This window comes from Melospiza melodia, chromosome 5 (genome assembly GCF_035770615.1).
Source record: "Melospiza melodia melodia isolate bMelMel2 chromosome 5, bMelMel2.pri, whole genome shotgun sequence".
Classification (NCBI taxonomy): Eukaryota; Metazoa; Chordata; class Aves; order Passeriformes; family Passerellidae; genus Melospiza; species Melospiza melodia.
In genome coordinates, this window is record NC_086198.1 from 91,472,863 (window position 1) to 91,492,859 (window position 19,997).

The 19,997-nt window shown below is 54.2% G+C and overlaps 1 protein-coding gene across 1 annotated transcript; it reads right to left on the bottom strand.

Annotated features, from left to right (window-relative positions):
- Positions 1-400: 400 nt before the first annotated feature.
- On the bottom strand, positions 401-19,604 carry LOC134418881 (protein O-GlcNAcase-like). The gene is made up of 17 exons (XM_063157852.1): positions 19,081-19,604; positions 16,714-16,765; positions 13,954-14,051; positions 12,401-12,531; positions 11,363-11,534; positions 10,547-10,645; positions 9,119-9,403; positions 8,914-9,036; positions 7,252-8,510; positions 6,385-6,559; positions 4,700-4,756; positions 3,782-3,867; positions 3,424-3,528; positions 2,183-2,274; positions 1,551-1,743; positions 1,310-1,481; positions 401-1,100 (listed from the first exon to the last, which is right to left on the bottom strand). The coding sequence occupies exons 1-17, from the start codon at positions 19,118-19,120 to the stop codon at positions 964-966; spliced, it is 3,276 nt and encodes a 1,091-aa protein (XP_063013922.1). The 5' UTR covers positions 19,121-19,604; the 3' UTR covers positions 401-963.
- Positions 19,605-19,997: the final 393 nt, after the last annotated feature.

Consider the following 19,997-nt stretch of genomic DNA (forward strand, 5'->3'; position numbering starts at 1 on the left):
TTTGGCCGTCCCGACCCCACCCGGCCCTCTCCTCACACTGCGTTAGAGAGGGAAGCAGCCAGGAATGGTTCAGCCCTGAGTGCCCTTTTCCAGAGGCTGCAGTGGGGTGGATGGAACAGATCCCTTTCCTTGGTCGTCCTGCCTGTCCTGGGCAGGCTGTGGCCCCCAGATCCCCCTAAGCCCAGGGATCCCATCCTGCAGGAAAGCCCTGCAGGGCTGGGGCTCTGAGCTCACACTGCCAGCAGCTGGAGGCTGGGAGCTGCTGGGATGTGTGGGGAGCTGCTTTGTTTGAGGGGACACAGCAACAGCCAGTGTGAGATGTGTGAGAGTGTTTGAGGGTGTGACAGGGATGTGCTGGCACCCCAACACCTTCCCCCAAGAAACGAGCCACGGTGAGAGCCCAGCAAACGCTTTATTGCCAAGGACAGCGCTTCCCTCAGGCCCCAGGCACAAAAATAGAGGCTGCCCCACCACATCCCATACCAGATCAGTCCATACAGACCAGCAGGTCCTCATCAGTGCTGAGAGCCAGCCCCAGCACTGGCTGCCCAGTCTCAGGCCACACAGGGCATGGAGAGAGCTGGGCAGCCCAGCCTGCATGACAGGGACACTCCTGTGGCACTAAGGCACCGTGCTGTGCCCCAGGACCACAAACCCAAACACTGCTCACGAGCTCCTGCAGGCCTGAGGGTGCCCAGCGAAGGTGCAGGGTACCCAGCAAGCAGTAACATTTGGGGTGGCACAGAGGTGACCAAATCCCTTGAGCAGCAGAAATAGCTCTCTGCTACCCAGGCACCTCACAGCCCTGCACACACCCCAGTGACATCCTGCTCACCCCCATGTCCCCTCCCATGTGTACCTGGTCTGCTCCAGGTGCCCCTCTGCTCCCGCTTGCCCAGGCCGATGCTGTGTGGGATGGGGGGCTCAGCCTGGCCTGGGGCACTGCCTCCCTGTGCCCTGTCATCAGAGGAGTCGTCCCAGGAGCTGAGAGCCGGGAGAGCTGCCCCAGGCCACGGGCAGGGCCACAAAGCCCAGCTTGCTGTAGAAGCTCAGTTGCTGCCTGTCGGAGTCACTGACCTGGCAGAACACTCCCCGTGAGCCTGGAAGGGAGGTGACAGGTCAGGGCATTGGGGCTGGGGACACAGTGACAGGGAATCAGTCTTTCCCCTGCCCCTTTGTCACAGAGTGATGCCCTGAGACACAGCCCCGCATGTCCCCAGTGCAAGGGGAGGGGACAGTGCCCGGGAGCGCTGGCAGGGGACAGCTCCAAGCACTCGGATGAAGGGCAGCACTCAGAGGTCATGCTCACCATTGGCCCTGAGTGCACTCAGCAGGCAGAGGGCCAGGCTGCGACTGGCCCCCACATCCAGCACACGGGGGGCTGTGCCCAGCTGTACCAGGGAGGGGAAACGCCTCAGCACGGGCTGGGGCACTGCCAGGGGCTCTGTGTGGAAGAAGAGCACTGCTTCCTCCAGGGCATCCTGCGGGAGACAAGCACAATGAGGGAACCCCCTCCACCTCTCCTATCCCTGCTCCAGGTGTCCCCTCACCTGTCCCAGAGCTGCCCCCCCTGTGCCCAGCTCTGGGGGGTACTTGTGCCTTATGGCTGGCAGCCAGCTGCTGTCTCGCTGCTGCAGGAAGCCTTCGGCGTGGAGCGCTCCGGCTGCATAGCCACAGGGGCCATCCTCATCCTCCAGCACAAAGGTGTACTCGGGGCTCAGGCTGAGGAAACTGCCCAGGAGCCTGCCAGGGAGAGGGGGAGCATGGCTGAGCTGAGCCTGAAGTTCCTGGGAAGCTTCAGAGCAGCCTTCCTCTTCATTTTCCAGCTGGACACCACACCCAGCACCTACTGACCACCCCTCTGAGACCCCTCAGCCAAGGGGAGCCATCGCAGCCTCCAACACCTCAGAGCAGCCTCTCTCTTCATTCCCCAGCTGGACACCATACCCAGCACTCACTGACTGAGACCCCTCACCAAGGGGAACCATTGCAGCCTCCAGCATCCAGGACATCCACAGTGGTGGCTGCCATGACAGGGATGTCCCTCCCTGTCCCTTCCAGTGAGGCCACTGCCAGCCATGGGGCAGTGCTGGTCCCCACAGGGACACCAAGAGAGGCCATCTCCTCACTCCCCAGCCCTGCAGCATGTCCAGGAGGGAGCCTCAGAGGGGCCACATCTCACCTGTCACCGAGGAGATCCGGGTGGGCCACGAGGATCTCTGCCACTTTGGGATCACAGTCCAGGCTCTCGCGGCACATGCGGTAAAGCTCTCCCTGGAAGAGCCAGATCCATGTCAGCCCTGGCTGTACCTGCCATGCCACAGTGCCACCACCATCTTCTGCTGGCCTTGGGCTCGTGGCCACAGCACAGGCAGCCTTCAAACCAGAAATTGCCATTCCGGTCAGGCAATCCTGAGAGCAGCTGCTGGAGCACCAAAAACAACCCTGAAACTCAGGGCTCCAGAGAGCCTGAGCACAGCAGGACATCCCCAAATGTCCTGTCCTGGTCACAGTTGAGTTTGCTGCTGCAAACATTCTGATAAAAGACTTGCTCCTGAAAGGGGAGGCTGCCCTGATCACCCAAAAACAGAGGCAGGGCCATGTCCTGCTGTGCCTGTTCCTGCCATGGGCTGATGGGCTCAGCTGGCTCTTCCTCTCAACATTGTTGTTGTCAAGATTCAGCCTGAGCAAATAAGCTGCACTCGTGTCTGTGCTGGCTGGATTTGTGGTGTTAGCCTTTCCTTGAGCTGGAGAGGAGCAGGGTGAGGGACAGGGGTGCTCATTGCAGGTACATGGGAAAACTTTGAACATTTTGTCCCTCCATATCCAGATTCTCCCTTTGCCTCCCTGTCCCATCAAGAGCTGGCACCAAGCAGGTCACAGCTGACAGAAACTGCTGCTCTCCAGCAGGGAATCACCCCATAACCTGGATGGGTGTTTAAAAAAGGGATTTGGAGATGGATCCCCACACGCTCTGGCAGTGCCCAGAGCTGCAGACTGGGGAAGGCTGCAGGAAGTTGCCATCCACACTTGTCCTGTTCTGGATTTTTTCTGGCATCTGCTCACAGCCAGTGCTGGAGATCAGCACTGGGGCTGCTCTGGAGATCATCCACAACCTGGCAACCCTGCCCTGGGCTGGTTTATCCATGGCTGAGGGGGTTTCCTCTCCTGCTCTGCCCAGATCCCTGTCAGAGAGGTGGATTTGCTGAGGCCACAGCACATTCTCCAAGCCAGTGTCTGACATGCTGCTGACAACAGCCCCAAAATCTGCCCTGGATCAGCTGGCTCTGAGCAGAGCTGGACAGAGGGACCCACCCCACACTGGGAGCTCAGCAGCAGATGAGCCTGTAACTCATCATTTTATGGGCAGAACAAGCCACACAAAGGCTCTGGCAGGATCCCCCTCCATGCCACAGCTCCCACCTTGTCCAGGGGCAGCAGCGGGCGCAGCAGGTACAGCTGGCTGGACGGGAACAGCGGGGGTGGATGGTAGAAAAGGTCACAGCTGTTCCCCACGGGCAGCAATGCCTGGAAAAAGATACAGCCCATCAGTTCATCCTGGCTCCAAACCTCATCCTGGAGGCAGCAGGAGAATGGCTCTGAGACTCCTGAAACCCCAGGAACAACAACTGAGGTGCAGAGGCAGCTCTGCCTTTCTGAGTTTGCAGCAGCTCAGCAGCGGGGTTGGGATGGTGACTTCCCAAAGGCTCCTCAGCCCCAGAGAATGGGAGGGAGGGCCCCACTCTCACCTGCATCTCCCCAAAGAGGGCCCCACTCTCACCTGCAGCTCTCCAAAGAGGCCCCCACGGCGCGCCCAGGGCTCGGCGTCCCTCCCCAGCAGCATCGGGGCGCTGATGCTCTGGCACCCTGGAAGCAGCAGGACACAGACACACCTGAGGTGAGCAAAAAGCTGCTGGGCAGGGGGAGATCAGCCTCTGCTGATCTCCAAGGAGCTGCTCCCCAGCTGTGCAGCCCAGGGTGGTGAGAATGTGCCCTGCATGCTGCTTCCCTAAGGAAGGGGCTCAAGGCACATGGATCCCTCTCACACTGAACTTGGGGACCTGCTCAGGTCATCACGTGGTGACAGTTCTTGCTTTTTAAGAGGTCACAAGGCCCCCAGAGCAACCAGGGAGCCCCAAACCAGAGGAAAACTGTGCAAAGCGATGCACAGGCATTCAAAAAACAGCCCCACCTCTCACCCAGGGCACTGCTGCTTCCAGAACTCTTTTTCCACACAAGCTAAGGGGTCTTTGGGATAAAAGGGCTGAGGAACCATATCCTAGAAATAGCTGTGGGATATGGTGAAGATCTGCTCCCTCCCTGGCAGCATTCCCAGGGCCATTCCTGCAGGCAGAGTGTGGGGAAGGGCAGCCTGATGGCTGTGGCATTCACATTCTCTGAACATAGAGAGAGATAATTCTCTTTTACAGGTTTTTTCCTGGAGAAGCACAGAAAGAAGAGAAAATAATTATTAGCAGAATCCAATTACCAAATCCCTTCAGGTTAATAATCTCCCTAACACATTCCACATGTGCAAAAACAGCAGGAGCAGCAAGTAGAGCTAAGAATTGTTTTCTCTTCATCTCTCTCTCTGTTCAGAGAATGTGAATGCCACAGATGGCGAGTGGGGCTGGGGGTGATGGGGGGCAGCAGCCAGACCCCTGGCAGGTGGGTGAGCCAGGGCAGTGCCCATACTTACAGCCAAAGCAGCTCCCCCAGGTGCCCTTGGGGTCAGGGTCGCACAGGAGGTGACCATCTGCAAAGGAGGTGAGCACAGGACAAGGGTCAGCAGCAGAAAATATCAAATATCAATACAAGGGGAGGTGAGCTCCAGTGGGGACCCTGGCACTACCAGAACCCCAAATCTCTGTGCTGGGTCCCAGACACCTTCACCTCCTTCTTGGGGAAGAGAGCAAGCACCAGGTGTGCCCCAGTGCTTCAGGGTCCTGGCACCCTGATGGAGCCCCACATTTCTCCTCACAGAGAAAAGCAAGGCACAGTTCTTCCCAAGAATATTCTTATCTCATTTGCTGTGCCTGTGTTTGTGCCAAAGTAGAATGCAATATGAGGATTGTTTACCCAGAGTGATGGTGTTTTGTTTCCTTGGCCTGTCAGGGCCAGGTGTGTGTGTGTGTTGGGACTGTTGGGTGACAATCATGAGATTCTGTGCAGGGTTGAGTGCTGGGCAGATTCAGTTTAGATGCAATATAATATAATATAGAATAATATAGTATAATAAAGTAATTATTTAGCCTTCTGATAAGATGGAGTCAGATGCATCATTCCTCTCCTCTCACTGGGGGTTGCCTGCAAATACTCTACTCTGACATGGCCAGGTTTGGATAGGTGTGATGGGGCTGGCAGGGCTGGCATCAGCCACGTGTAGGGGGATAGAATATAAGAAAACAAAGATAGTGTAGAAAGTAATCTTGCCCCTAAGGAGTTGCAGCTGAGCCAATTATCAAAGATTAGGAACAGGCCTGACTTTAACAGGCCACAGCTGTAACCAGTGAGAAGAAGAGTGCTATAAAAGAGTGGAGTGGCTGGTTGAAAAGGGAATTGGAGTCAGTTGGTGATTTTGTGAAGAGTCAGTGCTCTGAGGAGCTACCCATGAGAAACACTAAGAAGGTGTGAAACTTTTGTTGGGTGACAGTCACGAGATTCTGTACAGCGTTGAGTGCTGGGCAGATTCAGTTTAGATGTAATGTAATATACTATAAAATAGTATAGTATAATAAAGTAATTAATTAGCCTTCTGATAAGGTGGAGTCCTCCTCATCATTTGTTGGGGATTGCCTACAAATACTCTACTCCAACACAGCTGGGTTTGGATAGGTGTGATGGGGCTGGCAGGAATGGCATCAACCACGTGTAGGGGGATAAAATACAAGAAAATAAAGATAGTGTAGAAAGTAATCTTACCCTTAAGGAGTTGCAGCTGGGCCAATTATCAAAGATTAGGACTTTAAAAGGCCACAGCTGTAACCAATGACAAGAAAAGTGCTGTAAAATTGTGGAGTGGCTGGTTGAGAGGGGCACTGGAGTCAGTTGGTGATTTTGTGAAGAAGAAACAGTCAGTGCTCTGAGGAGCTAGCCATGAGAAACACCAAGAAGGTATGAAACTTTTTTGGATGACGGTCATGAGATGCTGGGCAGATTCAGTTTAGATGTAATCTAATAATAAATAAAATAATATAGTATAATAAAGTAATTAATTAGCCTTCTGATAAGGTGGAGTCCTCCTCATCATTTGTTGGGGGTTGCTTACAAATATACTCTGACACAGCTGGGTTTGGATAGGTGTGATGGGAATGACATACATGGCAGGAACGGCAAGGATGGCAGGGGCTGGCAGGGATGGCAGGGCTGGCATCAGGCACATACCCAGCCAGAGGACGAAGGCGCTGGCAGCCAGCAGCAGGTTCCGGATGTCCCACAGGTAGGGGTGCAGGTCGTAGAGCAGCGCCCTGCCGGCCGTGCTGACCAGGCGGCTGTGCAGGCGGCACGTCCGAGCACAGAGCTGCTGGAAGGAGCAAGCCCGGCCCCGCCACTGCGTGACCTGGGGACACACAGAGCCTGTCAGACACCTGGGGGACACCTGAGCCACATTGCAATGTGAGATGTTTTCTATTACTGTCTGTATGGCAGATTATCTTTGGTCAAGCGGGCAGTTTGCCTTATCTCTCTCTTTGAGTGACTACAATCCCTCCTCCCTCAGGAGGGGACACCGGCTGATAACAGCCATTGAATGTCACTGCATGGCTGATAAGAACTACAGCATCCCATTGGGAGATGCTCCGCCCATTGGGAGGAGCCAAGCATTCCTAACTGGATATAATCCAGAGGTTTTGAGACACAAGCACGGCTTTCTCCATGGGTTTCCCAGAGAAACAGCAGCTGTCTCTTCCACTGGATCTTCAGAGGAAGAATACATCCTTCTCTACAGGATCCCTGCTCCAGCAGAACCACCCCTGACACTGCAGGAGGGCTGCAGCCACATTTCCAATGGCACTGCTACCAACACCCTGACCCTTTTATTTGTTTTCTTCTTCCCTATGAAACAACTGTTATTTCCTGCTCCCTTATTTTTGCCTGACAGCCCCTAATTTAAAATTTACAGCAATTCAGAGGGGTGGGGAGGGTTTACATTCTCCATTTCAGGGGAAGCTCCTGCCTTCCTTAGCAGACTCCTGTCTTTCCAAACCAACACAACACCCCAGCCATGGCAGCCACCTTCCAGAGCAGCCTTACCCCACAGGCATCAGGAGCTGTGTCCGGGACCCCCACGCTGAGGCTGTTGGCTCGCAGCCACCGAAAGTGCTCCAGGAGCTGCTGTGCCAGAGACCCGTGCTGGTAGGGCAGGTAGAAGAGCTCCACCAGCATCCGCACCTCCTCCAGGGTCAGGGGTGATGTGGGGCTGGGCATGGCCTCCTCTGGGGTCAGGGGTGCTGTGGGGTGGGGTCTGGCCTCCTTTGGGATCATTGGTGCTGTGAGGGTGGTCCTGGGCTCCTCTGGGGTCACCTGGGATGTGGGGATGGTTCTGGCCTCCTTGAGGGTCCTGGGGCCAGATCCAGCCTCTTCTGGGGTCACCTGTGAGGTGGGGCTGGTCCTGGCTTCCTCTGGGGTGACCTGGGATGTGGGGCTGGTCCTGGCCTTCTCTGGGGTGACCTGGGATGTGGGGCTGGTCCTGGCCTCCTTGAGGGCCATGGGGCCAGACTCAGCCTCCTTTGGGGCCACCTGGGATGTGGGGCTGGTCCTGACCTCCTTGGGAGCCATGGGGCCAGACCCAGCCTCCTTGAGGGCCATGGGGCCAGACTCAGCCTCCTTCGGGGTCACTGATGCCATGGGGCTGGTCCTGGGTTCCTCTGGGGTCATCTTTGCTGTGGGATTGGTCCTGGCATCTTTGGGGGACATGGGGCCAGATTCAGCCTCCTTTGGGGTCACTGGTGCCATGGGACCAGGCCCAGCACCAACCTCATCAGCCAGTGGGGCTGTGGCACCAGGGCTGGCACCATCCCCAGGTCCTGGGGGTGTCTGGGGCACATCAGTCCTGATGGCCTCAGGCTGGGTGCTGCTGGGAGAGTGGACGGGGCTGCCATCCCCTGTCCTGGCATCACTGGTGGGCAGGGAGATGTTCTGACTGGTGTTGGCCCCACTGCTGGAGCTCATGGTAGGGCTGGGGAGGTTCTGGGTGGCCTCTGTGGTTCCTGCAGACTGGGCACTCCCATCCTCGCTGGGCAGAGTAGAGGGGGGTTCACAGCTCCCTGTGGTGGTGAGCTGGTCCCCAGTAGGGCTCTGCTGGTGGCCAGGGGGTGTCCTGGCTGAGGTCACCTCCCTGCACCCCTCCTCTGGTGCCTCTCTGCAGGGCTCAGGGCTGTGCTGGTCTGCCCCACCAGGAGCAGAGCTGTGGGGCTGAGGGTCAGGGGTGCCCTCCTGTCCTCCTGCTGTGCCAGGTTGCAGCTTTGGTCCTCCCTTGAGGCTGACACTGGGCTGTGCTGGGGTCCTTCCTCCTGCCAGAAAGGAACAAGAGGAGGGAAGCTCCTTTGGCACCTGCATGGAAATGGGGCAGGACAGTGCCAGGGACCTCCACCCCTGAGCTGCCAGGACCCTGGGCTGGGCTGAGGCTGTGGCTTTGCAGAGGCAAACATTGCAAAACACCAAGCTCACCCCTGGCTGACCTCCTCCTCCAGAGCTGGCCCAGGCTCTGCTTGTGCCAGCCAGGGAAACCCTCTGCAGGCTGTGGCCATGGCAGGAGCACCCACGGGGCAGCACAGCACAGCTGCCCACCATGGCCTGCATGGCCCTGCTGCCACACCAGCCCCAGACCCTCCAGATGGGCAGGGTGGAGTTCCTAACACCCACTCCAACACTCCAGGGATGGAGGGATGCTGCTGCTCATGCAAATCCATTTACCTGGCTCCAAGGCTTGCTGGTTTATCTCAGCCACCCAGTCACGCAGAGCCAGCTCCAAGGCTTCCTGCGGGCTGTAGCTTCCATCCTGAGCTCCTTGGCTGTCCCCCAGGGCTCCCTCCATTCCTGAGGAACTGCAGCTCATCAGCCTGGGCAGCCCTGCAGGGCTGGGCATGCACAGAGCTGCCTTAGGCACGGTGCCAGGTACCTGTGTGCTCAGTGTGGGCACAGCTCCCCAGCTCGCTCCCAAACCAGGTGCCCAGTGTGTGGATGGGGATGAAGTTGGCCTGGAGCTCACAGTTGGGGTTGAGGAGCAGCCCTTGGAGCCTGGCCATGAGGCCAGGAGCTCGGCCCATGTAGGGGCCCAGGAAGACTCGTCTGCAGTCATAGTCGTTGGCGTAGAGGTTGTCCCAGATGACGGGAGGGCGCCTCAGGACGGCCTCCACCTCCTCCAGCAGCTCTGCTGACAGCTCCTGGGACACCACCTTGGGGCCTGGGCTCCAGCACAGACACACAGCACGGACAAGGGCATGGAGATGAGGTTGTGGTCACCACAGCGAGGAGAGCAGAGCCCCAGCCCAAAGCCCTGCACGCCCCAGTGAGAGGCACCACAGCAGGGCCACTGCTGATGGCTCTCCCAGCACAGCCTGTGGCCACGGGGCTTGAGACACTGGCCACGCGGAGCCACATTTCTCCTCACAGAGAAAAGCAAGGCACAGTTCTTCCCAAGAATATTTCTGGGATTCACGTTCTCTGAACCTCAGAGAAAGGAAAAACAACTCTTGTTTGCTGTGCCTGTGTTTGTGCCAAAGTAGAATGCAATATGGAGATTGTTTACCCAAAGTGGTGTTTTGTTTCCTTGGCCTGTCAGGGCCAGGTGTGTGTGTGTCAGGACTGAAGGCTGAGATTCTGTGCAGTGGAGTGCAGTTGAGTGTTTGGCAGATTCAGTTTAGATGTAATGTAACATAGTAATATAATATAATAAGGTAATATATAGTATTATATATTACTACTAATACTATAATTATGATATTATAATTATCATTATATTAGTCATTATTCATTTATATAATATATATAATGTTATAATAATATAATGTAATATATGATATATGATATATGATATATGATATATGATATATAATATATAATATATAATATATAATATATAATTTATAATTTTATGTTTATAAGTATAGAAAATATATTTAAATACATAAATATATTAATATTTTAATATATATTTAATATTAATATATGTATATATAAAATTTATTTCTATAAATATATACAATATAGGAAATTTATATTCTTATATATTATAGTTCTATAAGTATTATTTCTTTTTATAATTATTAATTATTATGATAATTATTATATTAATTAAATATTACATATTATATATTACTACTAATAATATATAATATAATATATATAATATACTAATAATATATAGTATATTATATATTACTACCAATAATATATAGTATTATAGAATATATATATGTATATATATATATATATATATATATAGTATAATAAAGTAATAATTAGCCTTCTGATAAGGTGGACTCCTCCTCCCTATCATCATTTCTCCCTGCCATGGGCTCAGCCTGTTTTGCTGGTCCATGCTCACCTGTCCAGATGACAGCGATCCCTGGGAGCAGCTCCTGCCCAATGGTCTGCAGGTAGCAGGACTGGCTGGGGCTGGGAGAGCACAGTGAGCTGCAATACTCTGGGGAGAGAGCACAGAGCATCCCCTGGGGGCTGGGGAACAGGAGGGGAGGGACTGCCAGGATCCTGGACTAGTCCTGGCACCTCAGAGCTCCCCTGGGAGGGTGAGGAGGCTGGGAGGGGCTGCCAGGATCATGGGCTAGCCCTGAGGTGGTCAGAGCTCCCCTGGGAGAGTGAGGAGCCCAGGGAGAGCTGTGGGAGCTGCCAGGATCATGGGCTAGTCCTAGTCTAGTCCTGAGGTGGCCAGAGCTCTCCTGGGAGGATGAGGAAGCTGGGATGGGCTACCAGGATCATGGGCTAGTCCTAGTCTAGCCCTGAGGTGGTCAGAGCTCCACTAGGAGGGTGAGGAGGCTGGGAAGGGCTGCTGGGATCATGGACTAGTCCTAGTCTAGCCCTGGGATGGCCAGAGCTGCCCTGGGAGGGTGAGGAGCCCAGGAAGAGCTGTGGGAGCTGCCAGGATCATGGGCTAGTCCTAGTCTAGCCCTGAGGTGGTCAGAGCTCCACTAGGAGGATGAGGAGGCTGGGATGGGCTGCTGGGATCATGGGTAGTCCCAGTCTAGCCCTGAGGTGGCCAGGGCTCCCCTGGGAGGGTGAGGAGCCCAGGGAGAGCTGTGGAGGTGCCAGGGCACTCAGCTCTCAGCAGGGTCAGGGGTGCAGCCCACGGGCACCCCAGTCTGAGGGGGCTCCCCGCTTTGGGCACTGGGGCTGCAGGCAGTACCTGTAGGGCAGAAGAGGAAGACTGAGGGCTGGCCCAGCTCTTGGTACACCTGGTTGGCCACAGAGGCCTGAGCCTGTGCCAGGGAGGGGAAGACATCTCTGTCAGCCTGGCACATGCAGGGGTCGATGTCGTCGAAGAGCAGCGCGAAGGAGCGGCACCCCAGGGCGGCCACCTGTGGGCACAGACAGGGGCTGCTGGGACCCCCGGGCAGCAGAGACCCCCAGGGAGCTCCACAGGGGCATCTGAGCATGGCACAGCACGGGGCAGCTCCTGCCAAGGGAGTGGCAGCTGCCCATGGAGCCACTCCACCAAGCCAACAGCTCTGTGCCCTCCCTGGGGAGCCAGGGCTCTGTGCCACCCTCAGCGCTGCCCAGCAGCTTCTGGGGCTTGGCTGCTCCTTCTCCTGCACCCATGGAGCCCTCAGCTCTCTGTCACAGTGACAGGGACAGCACATTGGCCACTGGGCAGCCCAGAGCAGCAGGAAGGGTTCACACCCCCATAGCAGCCCACGGGGTGGGCACAGGGGGCACACATGGGGACCCATAAACACGTCTGAGTGGGCACAGGGGTGTCACTGGCATCTTCTAGGAAAAATCCTTTCCTTTGGATTTTTCCTCCTGAGAAGCTTAGAGGCCTCAGGAACAAAATGTAAACATTGATTATCTGCTACTGTGGAATGCAACAGGTGCATCTGTGATTGGTCTCATGCGGTTGTTTGTAATTAATGGTCAATCACAGTCAGCTGTCTTGGACAAAGAGTCTGAGACAGAAGCCTTTATCATTCTTTCCTGTTCTATTCTTAGCTAGCCTTCTGATGAAATCCTTTCTTCTAATCTTTTAGTATAGTTTTAATGTAATATATATCATAAAATAATAAATCAGCCTTCTGAAACGTGGAGTCAGATCCTCGTCTCTTCCCTCATCCTAAGACCCCTGTGAACACTGTCACACAGGGGGCACACATGGGCACACATGGGCACACATAGCACGTGTGCCCCTGGCCTGGGAGCAGTGGGATGAAGGAACGGCCCACGGTACCTGCCTGAGTTTTTGCTGCAGCAGGAGGCGATCCCCAGCGCTGGAAAACACCATGTCCTGGCCGGCAGAAATGGCGAAAATAAACTCCACCCCCCGTTCGTGGGCAGCCCCGATGAGAGACCGCATGCGGGCTGGGGACAGAGCACAGGGGAACAGTGAGAGCTGGGAGGGACAGGGGACACGGACGGGGTGCGGGGATGAGGGATGGAGCAGAGTAAGAGATGGAGGGGAATAAGGGATGGAAAGGGATGAAGGATAGAGCAGGACAAGGGGTGGAGGGGGGACAAGGAATGGAGAGAGAAAAGGAGGGGATAAGGGGTGGAGGGGAAAGAATGATGGAGCAGGACCGAGGAATGTAATGGAACAAGAGATGGAGGGGAATGGGGGGTGGAGGAGGACAAAGGATGGAGAAGAACCAAGGGATGGAGGGGAATGAAGGATGGAATGGGACAAGGAATGAAGGGGAATAAGGGGTGGAATAGGACAAGGGTTGGAGAGGGAAAAGGGATGGAAGGGAATAAGGGATGGAAGGGGAAAAAGGATGGAGCAGGACCAAGGGATGGAATGTAACAAGGAATGGAGGGCAATAAGGGGTGGAGGGGGACAAGGGATTGAAGGAGACAAAGGATGGAGCAGGACAAGGGATGGAATAAGACAAGGAATAGGTGGTACAAGGGATGGAGGGGGAAAAGGTATGGAGGGGAAAAAAGAATGGAGCAGGACCAAGGGATGGAATGGAACAAGGGATGGAGGGGCATAAGGGATGGAGGGAAATAAAGGGAATAAAGGATGGATGAGGACAAAGGATGAAGGAGAATAAGGGATGGAATAGGACAAGGAATGAAGGGGAATAAGGGATGGAGGGGGAAAAGGGATGGAAGGGAAAAAGGATGAAGCATGACCAAGGGATGGAATGGAATAAGAAATGGAGGGGAATAAGGGATGGAGGGGGACAAGGGATAGAGGGAGAAAAAGGATCAAGCAGGAAAAGGATGAAGGGGGACAGGGGATGGAGCGAGCCAAAGGATGGAGCAGGACCGAGGGATGAAATTGAACAAGGAATGGAGGAGAAGAAGGGGTGGAGGAGGGACAAAGGATGAAGGGGAATAAGGGATGGAATAGGACAAGAAATGCAGGGGAATAAGGAATGGAGGGGAAAAGGGATGGAAGGGAATAAGGGATGGAAAGAGAAAAAGGACTGAGCAGGACAAGGGATGGAAGGGGCAGGAAGAGTGAACCCCAGGATTGTGAAAGGAAGGAGCTGAGGTCACTGGGAGGGGAGAGGCTCCAGGAGGACCATTCCCACTCTCTTATGACACAGAGGACTTTTGGCAAGGGTCTGTGGGCCTGGCTGTACTCAAGCCCATTGCCTGAGACCCACATGGGAGGCTGGCTGCTCCCTTGGGCAATTCCCCATGATGGGCACACTCTGGGAGTCTTCTTGCCCTTGGCAAGGTCTGGGGGCCTCCCTGCAATGGGCAAGGTCCTGACAGGATGGAAACAGCCGTGACACAGCCCATGCCTTCCCCTGAGGGGCCCAGCAGAGCCGGTACCTGCCTCATGCTCTGTGTAGGGCTCTCTCCAGAGCAGCCGGTGCTTCAGCTCGTCCTTGGGTGCGTACATGTAGCAGTTCAGCCCCCGCTGCTGCAGCCTGGGCAGGGAGAGAAAGGAGTCAGCCAGGCTCCCCACGGGCTCTTTGCACAGCCACAGGGAGGCAGAGAGCTCAGCCAGTGCTCCAGTGCTGAGCTCTGATGTGGGAACCCAGGAAATCCCTCTGGCTGCCCTGGAGGGCTCCAGCCCCTGCCCAAGGGGCTCAGGGACCTTGGCACAGAGCCCAGGACCCCTATGCCTTTGATTTAGCCCTTGGAAAAAACAATTACTTATGTTATATGAAGAATTAGAAGCCATGAAAGTTTAAGTAGAATGATAGTGAATTTATCATGGGGTGAAAAATAGATTTTTGGGGTTTTTAGAATGGGGTTCAAGAGGCAAGATGGAGAGATCTGGGTGTGTCCAGCCTTTCTCCTTCTTCTTCTTGGCCTCCATCTTCTGCTGTGATGGTGGCACTTTTGGATTGGTCTAGAGTAGAAGCTCACTGTCTAATAGGTGATAGGTATTGGGAAGTAATTGTAAATATTGTACACGTAGTTTTTAGTATAAAAAGACAACATTGCCTCTGAGGCAGGCAGAGTGCCTCTGACCTGCTGAGCGGACCTTGGCAGGTCAAGAGAAAGATTTTTATGGATAAGTTACAATAAACAACCTTGAGACCAAGAAATGGAGAGTTCTGACTCCTTCTTCGACCACCAGGCTGGGAAAAGAGACTTTCTAACTCATCTTGGGGTCACTCTGAGCAGCAAAAGTCCCGAGACTGTAAGGTTGGTGTCAGACACCAGCAGGATGTGCCCCTGGGAGGGCAGACCCCTCCCTCTTTTGGCACTTCTGCATGGAAGCCATCTGATATATTCATTGGTTTTATTCATCCTCCTCAGCAGAAAATATTTTACATTTTCCCACAGTGAACAGAGTAGAAAGCACTGCAGGTATCTCATTATAAAAGTTCCTTATTTTGTTTCTTTCTAGATAAGATACCAATGGGCATGTCACCCTCATGTGCCACATGCCAGTGCAGCACCAGGCAAAAACTTTTCATTCCTGCAGTATTTAGAACATCCCAGCTTGTTTTCCTTCCATTTTCTGTATCTCAGGGAGCTGGGGGTGCTCAGCCTGGTGAAAAGGAGACTCAGGGCTGCCCCCATCACTCTGCACAGCTGCTGAAAGGTGCCTGTGCTCAGCTGGGGCTGGGCTCTGTCTGCAGCAGCACTGACACACCCAGAGCACACAGCCTCGAGCTGCACCAAGGGAAATACAGGGTGGATAGCAGGGAAAAGTTTTTTACAGAAAGGGTGATAAAGTTCTGGAATGTTCTGCCTGGGGAGGTGGTGCAGTCCCCATCCCTGGGTGTGTTTAACAAAGCCTGGATGTGGCACTGGGTGCCAGGGTTTGGTTGGGGTGTTGGGACTGGGTTGTATTTGATGATCTTGGAGGTCTCTTCCAGCCTGGTCACTCTGTGAATTCTGTGAATTTTGTCCCTGCAGAATTCTGTCCTCTGCTCCTTAATTACATTGTCACTGCCCACACTGTCGCCTCCTTTTTGTTAATTTCCCAGTCATATTCCCCTCTCCCTTTCCCTGTTGGTTGAGGTGCTTGAGAGGTACAGAGTTCCTGAACCACCTAATACAGACCCCTGCTTGCAATGTGCATTCCCCCTCTCCTCTTTTTCTTTGTCTCTGCTCTTTTTCACCAAATCCAGGAATTTAGCACAGCCTTGGGTGAGCAACAGTTTGTGTCAATTAGTGGAATTCCTATGGAATTTTGGTCACTCCTATTGCTTTTTACTGATGCTTTTCCCCAAATATCTGGGTTTATCTACTTGCAGGCATTCCCCCCTCCCTTCTTTTTCTTTGTGTCTCTGTTCTTTTTCTCCAAGTCCAGAATTTAGCACAGCCTTGGGTGAGTCTGTGTCAATTAATGAAATTTCTATGGAATTGATGGTTACTCCTATTGCTTTTTCAATTATCAATATCTGGGTTTATCTACCAGGCATTCCTCCCCTTCCTTCTTTTTCTTTGTGTCTCTGTTCTTTTTCTCCAAGTCCAGGAATTTAGCACGGCCTTGGGTGAGCAACAGTCTGTGTCAATTAGTGGAATTCCTATGGAATTGATGGTTACTCCTATTGCTTTTTTAAAATATCAGAATCTGGGTTTATCTACCAGGCATTCCTCCCCTTCCTTCTTTTTCTTTGTGTCTCTGTTCTTTTTCTCCAAGTCCAGGAATTTACCACGGCCTTGGGTGAGTCTGTGTCAATTAGTGGAATCCCTATGGAATTTTGGTTACTTCTATTGCTTTTTACTGATATTTTTTTTTCAAATATCAGTATCTGGGTTTATCTACCTGCAGCCTCACAGTTTGTTTGTTTGTAAAGCCACCTCTCTCTCATTCCTTTCATTAGTACAGACCAGCTCTGAATCCTAACTGCTAATCCTAATCATTGGATGGCAGAATAATGAATAATTTCCATGAAGAAACTGCCTTTTAACTCTGGAGAAATGAGACTCTAGCCTGTATTTTGTCTGTGTTTCTGGTCTTCTCATCTGCATCATGTCCCATGCAGGGATGTGCGGAGCCCCAGCACCACCTGCCGGCCCCTTGTCCGTCTGTCCGTCCGAGAGCGCCAGGACAGGGGGACACTGAATAATGAGGCCCCTTGGCTGCCACCCCCACCTTCAGAGAGGAGCATTCAGGGTACTTGCCATTGAAAGAGAAGTTTCCTCTGATCCATTGACCAGGGTCTGCCATAGAAACCTGGAAAAGGGAGGGGAAAAAAGGCAAAATGCAGTAAGAGCCTGAATGAGGGATGTGGGACTCCAGCTCTCCAAAATGCAGTTTATTCCATCCAGGGTCATGGGTGACAGAGCTGTGCCTACAGCTGTCAGCTCCAGCTGCAGGCAGGCCTGGAGACCCTGAGTTTAGGTTACAATGCATTATAGACTTTTCTTTTGGTCACATGATATTATTATTTTTTTTTTTTGTTACAATGCATTCTATACTTTTCTTTGCTGAGCATCTTCATACAGTAGAACCAATCTATACCTTAACTTTTATCTCTAGCCTATCATAACTACTGTAATTACCATATTCATGTCACTGTTCTCCAATCACTAAAAGTCAGTGCATTACAGTGTAAGCTAGAAGTTGTTTTTCAGTTTTCTTGCAGTGGAAAATTCTGAAACCTTTTTTCTACTTGCAACATTTGCTGATTTGTTTACCTGTGCTCTCTTTCTGCTTGGTACAAACATCTTCTTGTTTGGGGTGGGTTTATCCTTTGCTCTAAGCCATAAAAACCCCTTCTAACTAACACACCCTCTGCCTCCTTGGTTATCCAGTGAGGCTGGCTCAGCAATTCTTTTCTTCTATATCAAAAATTGCTTCCATCTCTATTCCTTCATCAGACTCTACATTTAAAAAAATCTTTCTGCCAAGCATCTGTGAGACTTTCTTGTCAAACTTTCCTCCTTCCCAACAATGCAGTTTTTGGAAAGTGCCTCAGGAGTTTCTCTGGTCTATCCCTGAATTCCAGACTTGCAGCACCCATTCTGCCTTTGGGAACACTTCCAGGGAAGGGCCCTTCCTATTCCTGCATGTAGGGAGGTGCAGAGCTGTCTGCAAAGCCAGGGAGAGAGGATATCCAGAGGAACACAAACCCCTTCCCCTGGGACAGGCTGATAAATGGGTTTGGAGAAATGCAGATTTGACAGCTCCTCAAAGTGGAGGTTAAAGGGAACCTGTCAGAGTCCCAGCACAGAGCTGAGATTTAGCAAGAGAAGAGCCTTCAGCCACTTAAATTCTCTTCAAGATCTGGCAGATGCAAGGTGAAGTCCCACAGAAAATCCATTATATCTTGGACAGTGATGAGAATTGGCCATCAAGGTATCTCCCTGCTTTCTCTCTGCATTGTGGGCAACTTCTGAATCAATCACTGCAGCTTCCAGCAGTCAGGGCCAAGGGCAGCAGATACTGGGAAGTGACAGCCTTCCCAAAAGTGGGTGGTGCACAGGGGCAGGCTGCACTGACCCCATCAAGCTGGGAGGAAGGACCAGCTCTCCATGAGGCCAGTGTAACCTGCATTTTCCAAATCAGTGTCCCAGAGCTCACCTGCCCTCATTCCCTTGGCTGCCTTGGGCAGGAGCCCACCCTGCAGCAGCCCTGGGCAATGCTGAGGGGGTTTGCACACAGCAACACCCACTCTCCATCTGTCTCCTCTCTGCAGACACATTTTCTACCTGCCTCAACACCTACATGGTTATTCCATATATTTTGAAATAATATAAAATCACTTTGCTGTCCACCCCCCACCATGCACAGGGTCGAATTTGTGGCAACTCAAGAATCCCTGCAAACATTTCACCCCAAAAAAGTTATTTCTGTGGTAAATAATTTGCTATTTTGAGATCCCAGCGAGGTCCCCAGAGTCCCTGCATGGCCCCTGCAAGTGACACTTCCACAGCACATGGGCTGCCAAGGAGGCCACTCAGCAGAGTTCTCCTGGAATGGATTTGCCAGCATCATCCCTGTCCTCCTTCCCCAGGTCAGCTCTACTACACCAGTGATTCACGTCTGAATCATGCCAGCCTCCCCACCCCTGCATTTCCTGTTTGTTTTCCATCCATTTGCACGGTGCTGCTGCTCCCTCAGGTGGGGCAGAGGGCAGCGCCCGTCCCAGGGGTGCTGTGCTGCCAGCAGGAGGGCACAGGGATCTGCCAGCTCCACGGGGAGCTGGGCATGTGGCAGGGAGAACACAGAGCTCTCCCTGGCCAACTCTGGGCACGGCTGCCCCATGGGCACGGTGGGCACACAGGGAAGCGCCCCTGGCTCCAGGGCAGCCAAGAGCCCCGTGTGGAGCTCTGGGGCCGAGCAGAGGCTCCCTGAGCCCCTCCGGCTGTGCTGGGGCGGCTGCAGGGTGAGCTGGGGCGGTGCTGGTCCAGCCCCCTGGCAGAGATGGGGGTCAGTGCAAGGATCCCACTCCCACCTCCCCCCAGCCTGGGGCCCTTCCCGACCCCGCTTCCCTTCGGGGGAACGCCCGGGCGGGCCGGGCAGCGGCCTCGCAGGGACAGACCTACCTTCCACCACGCCGCAGAGGAAACGCGGCCGCTCCGCCATCCCCCGCAGGAGCGGCACCGGCGGCCGGGGATGGGCGCAGGGTGCGGGGAGGGATGGAGGAGGGATGGAGGAGTGAGCAGAGGGATGGAGGAGGGATGGAGGAGGGATGGAGGAGTGAGCAGAGAGACGGAGGAGGGATGGAGGAGTGCGCGAGAGGATGGAGGAGTGAGCGGGGGGACGGAGGAGTGCACGGAGGAATCCGCGGAGAGTGGAGGGGAGTGCGCCGGGGGATGCTCGGAGAGATGCGCGGAGGAACGGAGGAGTGCTTGGGGGATGGATGGAGGGGGAGCGGGGGCTGAAGGGGTGCGCGGAGCGATGCGCGGGGGGGGATGGAAGGTGCGCAGGGGGATGGAAGGATGCGCGGAGGGGTGGAATGTTCGCTGGGGGATGCGGGAGGGATGGAATGTTTGCCGGGGGATGCAGCGCTGACGGGAAGGGACGGAAGGATGCGCGCAGAGCTCCGCGCAGGGGCGGCTCCACCGCCCGCCCGCTCCCCCCGGGCCGCGCTCGCCGCAGCGCTGGGGGCGGCTCCGCGGGTGGGGCCGGGGGGCGGAGCGCGGGGGGATCCCCAAAATCCCTGCGGAGCCCCTGGGAGGCGATGTTTGAGCCGCCGCCGCTCCCGGTTACCGGGGCCCCGCCCGGTGCCCACGGCAGCCCCGGTCCCCAATGTCCCCAACCGCGGGGTCCTCCCGGTGCAACAATTCCTTCTCCCGCCTCTGAGGCTTCCCGGGAGCCCACAGCCCCAGAGCTGATCCCGAGGGGTGGATGTCATCATCTCCCTGTGCTCACCACCGAGCTGGCACCTGCCCTGGCACACCCCGATGCCAGGCCGGGGGTGCGGTGCCAGGTCCAGGTGCCAGGCAGGTGGCTCAGCTGT

What these genes read in the sequence shown, in the direction of transcription:
- LOC134418881 (XM_063157852.1), bottom strand. Translation starts at nt 19,120, where the DNA reads ATGGCGGAGCGGCCGCGTTTCCTCTGCGGCGTGGTGGAAG. An exon ending in TGCCCACACTGAGCACACAG is followed by an intron (nt 9,037 to 9,118) that starts GTACCTGGCACC and finishes GCAGTTCCTCAG; the next exon opens with GAATGGAGGGAGCCCTGGGG. An exon ending in GGGGGGCAGCTCTGGGACAG is followed by an intron (nt 1,482 to 1,550) that starts GTGAGGGGACAC and finishes TGTCTCCCGCAG; the next exon opens with GATGCCCTGGAGGAAGCAGT.